The following is a 6092-nucleotide window of genomic DNA, read 5'->3' as shown; positions in this document are numbered from 1 at the left end:
TCAAGGATCACTTGCTAGTTTTTCTTCCAGTGCTTTCGACCATATTTCATCTGTCTTTGGCCGGCACTGTGCACGCATCAACCACTCAAACACACCATCACATTGTGTCTAGATAGTAACCCACAAACTTGCTGCCCACTGCCACACAGTCCCATGTGACCGGTCCTGTTTCTGTAGCTGTTGTTGAATTTCCGCCCTCTGATCTCAGGACAGCTAACCTGACGGAAACTGAACATATGACCAGCTTCTGGCCTCTAATTGTGTTCACTGAGCTGCAAGACGCTCAGCTCAGCAAACAGCAGTCAGACACTATCAGCAGATGTCCTCTCTGGAGCAGGTGGGTGTTCATTATTTCTCATGGGAGTTTGTGTCCGCCTCAGCTATACCTGTGCAATGATTTGTCTGATTTGTTTGTTTGTTGTACTATATAGAGGGCAGAGTGGGTTAATTAATATGTTTTGCACGTGCTGACAATACACAGTATGGATTAATTTTATCACTTGGGTAGTTTTTATTTTTTTCTCCACAGAAGAGAGGAAGTAAGGTTTCCGTTTTGCTTAAAGTCAAATGCATCAAGGATCTGATTTGGTGTAATGGAAACATCATGTTGCATATAATGGAAATAAAAAATCAGACGCATGCAAACACACACCTAGTGTAGTGTCATATTATGTAAAGGGAACGTGAGCCCGCGTCATCACTGGTATTTGCAGTGCAGTTAAATACCGTAAGCAGGTTTAGGCATGTCAGACACCGAGTTGTCTTGAAATTCTCCCTCGACTACAACTTCAGTCACCTGTTGCGCAGTAAGTCTAAATTATTTGTCTGTGTATTTAATATGCTTTGTTGAACAACGTTGTCTAATCTGATGAATACAACTCATTATTTTAAGTTCATTCATCAAATATCCAGTTTTTGGTTATTCTCTGCGATACAACTCAAGCTTCCTGATTCTGTGGAAGAGTTTCATGACTTGTTTTAAGCCCAGAGTGTAAATGTAATGTAATATTATATGTAATGTTTAGAAGTATACAGTTAAATATGGTAATGTTTTTGAGTTAACAAAAATAGGAAGGATTAAAAAGAACACAAGTATCTGAATTGTTTTTCCAAATATGTGGAACCTTAAAAAAGCATAATGTTAAAATATGATTTGATTTGATTCTTTATCCGCAACTAGATCAGTTATTAGATATGTTGTTCACACATTTTGTAAGATAAAATGAAATCAATCATGATTGATAAGGTGTAAATAGGGAACTCCACAGTTGTGTGTTGATTTGTTCTTTTAAGTAAATAGTACAGTAGTAGTGTAATATGTACAGCAGTAGTGTAATATGTTTGAACTACTCTCCTTTTACTGACACCGAGTCAAATTTAATTCCCACATGTTCTGTGCAATGAAGTAAAAGTAAAGGTGCAGAGAGTCAGAGACCAAATGTAAAAATGTTGCGAACATTTCGTTTTTTTCTACTCTATTCTAATTACACTTACAGTAATTGTGCTTGATAAAGAAATCAGGAGGCAGATTTGGTCTCAGTTATATTAGTGCACAGTTGTACGGCTGCTCTCCGTGTTCAATCGGTTGTGAATCAGCTGTCACTAAGATGTTTTTGTGTTTCGCTTTCTGTGAGTGGAATTGTTTCAAGCCCTCCAGGTCCCAAGCAAACATAAACCAGCTTAGTTGTGCCAGGGTGACAACATGATAGTGAACCAGATAGTGAAGGAGGGAAGGAAGGAAGGAAAGCTCATATTAGCTTGTTAAATTACAGCAAAGGTCGCCAGCCTGGCGACCTTAAAGAAGTGACTAATCCAGAGTATGAATGAATAGATAAACACCAGAGCTGACATGTCACATAATGGTTCTATGTTTAAAGGCGAGCATGGCTTCAGTTTCGCATAGCTCCCACCTCAACAAGGCCGTGCGGCAGCAGTACATGAGCCTGCCGCAGGGAGAGAAGTGCCAGGTCACCTACATCTGGATCGATGGCACCGGTGAGGCTCTCCGCAACAAGACCCGAACCCTGGACAGCGAGCCAAAAAGCATAGACGGTAAATGCCCTATTTTTGTGGTTTATTACTTTGGTGTGGTTGGCCTATAACTGCATATGTAACTATATGGAGTCATTGTTCGCCCTTTGATTCTAAACTGCTGAGACTTTTCACATTGAAGATAAAGGAAATTAGTCTCGGTGACATCATGGCGGAAATAGTCAGCGAGCTCAACATGTTTTACAGGTAAGTTATATTTAGAAGAGATGTTTTAATTGAGATGTTTCGGGTTCATTTGTCTTGGCAGATATTCCCGAGTGGAACTTTGATGGCTCGAGCACGTACCAGTCCGAAGGCTCCAACAGCGACATGTACCTCATCCCAGTCAGCATGTTCAGGGATCCGTTCTCCCTCGACCCCAACAAACTGGTCCTCTGTGAGGTCCTCAAATACAACCGCTTACCTGCAGGTACATTCATCACATTTCCGTCCGAAATCCTGTTCAGTAAGTTCAATTGTACTTACTGCTCACTCCTGTTCTGATCTGTCTAGAAACGAACCATCGTGCGAGCTGCAGCAAAGTGATGAAGGAGGTCAAAGAGCACTGCATATGGTTTGGCATGGAGCAGGAGTACACGCTGTTAGGAATAGACGGACAACCTTACGGTTGGCCCGTGAATGGATTCCCCGAACCCCAAGGTGAATCATCCATCATTTTCTCTTCCTTTGTTCCCTTCATTCATAGGAACAAATTAGGCAGACTTTATAAAGACTCTGCAAGTTGATAGTTGATAGACACACCAAACACTGGCTCTAGAGAGAGCTTTTAATGTTTTTACGTTAACTGAAGGCCACTGTAGTTTTCTGACATTGTTGTGAAACTTAAGGAGCAACGCAAGTCCGTAGGTTATGCACTCTGTCTTGGAAAGGGAGGAGTGAGTGGAGGAGTATTCAGTTGGTTGCAATCTGCAAGCACTCCGCTAGATGCCACCAAATCCCACACACTGGCCCTATAATGGAGCAGTAGCCTAATAAGTCAGGCCTGCAGTTACACGTAAAGGCTAAATATTTCAAATATGATAAATTAATTTTGATGTGGATGCTCTTCAGCCCATGATCCTGTTCATACACCATCATACACAAGTTCATTGTCCTCACAAATAGATTATTACTCATCAGGTCTGGTGAAGAGCAAGGACAAGTAAATTACCCCAAATAACGAAAGTTATTTGTGTTAAGGTCTGTATTTATTTAGTCTTAACAAGCTTCCTATCATGTCTCCCACTTTAAGGACCCTTCTACTGCGGGGTGGGGGCCAACTGCGCTTATGGACGGGACATTGTGGAGTGCCACTACAAGGCCTGCCTCTATGCAGGGATTAATATCTTTGGCACTAATGCTGAAGTTATGCCATCTCAGGTAAGTGTTACCGTTATTCTGCAGATGAGCAGTTGCTTTGTATGCCTGCAACTCCAGTTATTGTTCTCTGTTTATTTTTGTTGGACACAAGTTCTTTATTCTCTGCCTTTACTTCTCCTAACTTCAGTGGGAGTTCCAGGTGGGAACCTGCGAGGGTATTGAGATGGGCGACCAACTGTGGGTCGCACGCTTCCTGCTGCATCGCGTGAGTGAAGACTTTGGTGTCGTTGCATCACTGGACCCCAAACCTATGAAGGGCAGCTGGAACGGTGCTGGTTGCCACACGAACGTCAGCACCAAGCAGATGAGAGAAGCAGAAGGACTGCAGTGAGTAATGTCCTTTGAAAATTGTAATGCGAGTAACTCATGCATCAATTAACTTAGTAAAATAGTAACACCCTGAATAAATTAGAATGGAATTACTGTATCCCAACCATTGACATATTAACAACAATCCTCCTCAAAAAATTGTCTGATAACTTTAATCCTGCTCATATTTGAGTATTTTGTCTTCCAAAAGTGAAGAAATAGAAAGCCCACCGTACATTTACAGTGAACACATTTTTACTTTTGCAGATGGAGGTTTTAAAGGATTTCGATAAATTATTTGAGCACCGTTTTCAGACCAAAGTTGATCTAGAAAGATCAACGTTTGGGTAAATAGTGTCACAGTTACAAAAACATGGCTTTAACTGTGTTTGTATGATCACAAATGAATTAATTAACTGATTCTTTTTTTTATTTGAAATGGTTCAATAACATACCTTTTTTGATTTTGTCTTAATCATTCCATAAAATCCTCTTAAAAGTAATTGTAATGTACATGCACTTTACTTTTTGTGTCCTTATTTTGACCATCATCGGTTTTTGCAATTTCAAAAACATAAGACACTCGCCAACAACATTTTTCTCCAGATTAACATTTGACATTTGACACACACACACTTTTGATATTTCTCTGCATTTTCACACGATGGCTTTATTCTTCATATAATTACTGTCTTTAACATTCTTTCAAGACAAAGCTTAGGACGATATCACATTTTTTTACATACTCAAAAAGTCAAACTACTAATCAATTAGAATATAGGCTATGAGTCAAAGTGTTTTCTGGGGCTTAAGTAAATTGATTTTCCATAAAGTCAAAGCGGCTCAACATTTTCACATCAACAATAGATCATATGTATGTGAAAGGTTTCGCTCCTCATGTCAAACCCAAAGAGAACTATCACCAGACTCTACAGTTCCCCTCAGCTGTACGGAGCAACTTTCAGCTCACCGTTTTCGGTTTAATGGAACCCAATTTTACCGTTTTGGTTCAATCTCCTCGCTTTCATGGGCATCGTTTTTGGTCTCGACAGGCAGCTATTTTTGACGAAAAAGCTTTACAAATCCACTGTATACTCCAACACCAATGGGCAGACAGACAAAGTAAGCAACCTGTGGGTGAACATATTGGAGCATTTAGCAGCTAAAGAGCATAATAATTCCTTCAGGAGGTGGTGGAGACCAAACACAGAGCTCAAAGAGAATGACTATTTAATTTACATTCTTCAGGCGCTGACCAACAACATGACTCCAAGTGAATATCAATGTTGCTTTGATTCTTCTCCCTCTAAGAGAGAAAAAAACAGGACTAAGCAGATCGTGCAGAGTTTTATTGACAGGAACAAAATGATGACAAGACACAGCTACAATTTATGTTTGCCACGATTGTGAAAATCCTCAGTCGTGTCATTCTGCATTTTCATCCCCTTATTGATGCATAAGCCTCTCGTCTATGAAGTTCCGACAATATTCGGACAACAACCTTCCATATCTCAACTGTCCCTTTTTTCCTCCGATGACAGATACATCGAGCAGGCCATCGAGAAGCTGAGCAAAAAACACCCCGAGCACATCCAAGTGTACGACCCGAATGGAGGGAAGGACAACATTAGGCGTCTCACAGGTGCCCATGAGACCTCCAACATCACCGACTTCTCTGCCGGAGTGGCCAACCGAGGCGCCAGCATCCGCATCCCCCGCCAGGTGGGCCAGGAGAAGAGAGGCTACTTCGAGGACCGTCGGCCTTCAGCAAACTGCGACCCGTACGCTGTGACGAAGGCCATCGCAACCACCTGCCTGCTTGATTCAGAAGACTCAGAAGAGAGCAAGTAGAAGAAAGGTGCTCCAGAAATGTAGGATCACACATCTGCCTCTCAGTTCATCTGGGCGTTTTGTATTGTTTTTGTTTCGGTGTCATTTATCTAAGTTTCGATATATTTCCATGTGCACAGACAGCAATGTTAATTTCCGTAGGAATGAGAAATTGAAGAAATATTTTGTACAGCAGCTCTCTCAGAACAAGAAATGACACTTCGTTCTTTTTTTTTCTGAGCCTACATGCATATTATGCTGCATTAATGTGAGTCATTGTCGCTTAAAACTTGTCTCACGTGTGTTAGTGAAATAAAGACACAGCGGTTCTATAAGTGTGTCCGTCTTGTTTGTTTGCAAAATATCAGGTTAGAAAATAAAGTGTGAGTTTATTTATATAGCACTGTTCTGTTCAAAGCTTTGGCTTTGGAAGTCAGCAGTTAACAGAGCCATAGGAAATAATAAAACAGTTAAAAGAACACATTCAAGTATAAGATTAAAGGAAGAGTGTACAGTATTAGATCCGCTCAAAGAACATGGGA

At 40.9% G+C, this 6092-nt stretch overlaps 1 protein-coding gene across 1 annotated transcript; it reads left to right on the top strand.

Annotated features, from left to right (window-relative positions):
• Window positions 1-769: 769 nt before the first annotated feature.
• On the top strand, window positions 770-5823 carry LOC116388133 (glutamine synthetase-like). The gene is made up of 7 exons (XM_031855769.1): window positions 770-806; window positions 1878-2052; window positions 2300-2461; window positions 2545-2691; window positions 3284-3411; window positions 3539-3738; window positions 5262-5823. The coding sequence occupies exons 2-7, from the start codon at window positions 1884-1886 to the stop codon at window positions 5569-5571; spliced, it is 1116 nt and encodes a 371-aa protein (XP_031711629.1). The 5' UTR covers window positions 770-806; window positions 1878-1883; the 3' UTR covers window positions 5572-5823.
• Window positions 5824-6092: the final 269 nt, after the last annotated feature.

This window comes from Anarrhichthys ocellatus, unplaced genomic scaffold, assembly GCF_004355925.1.
Source record: "Anarrhichthys ocellatus isolate YVR2014 unplaced genomic scaffold, GSC_Weel_1.0 scaffold16, whole genome shotgun sequence".
Lineage (NCBI taxonomy): Eukaryota > Metazoa > Chordata > Actinopteri > Perciformes > Anarhichadidae > Anarrhichthys > Anarrhichthys ocellatus.
The sequence above is the reverse complement of the archived record's forward strand: the minus strand, read 5'-3'. Positions and strand labels throughout refer to the sequence as shown.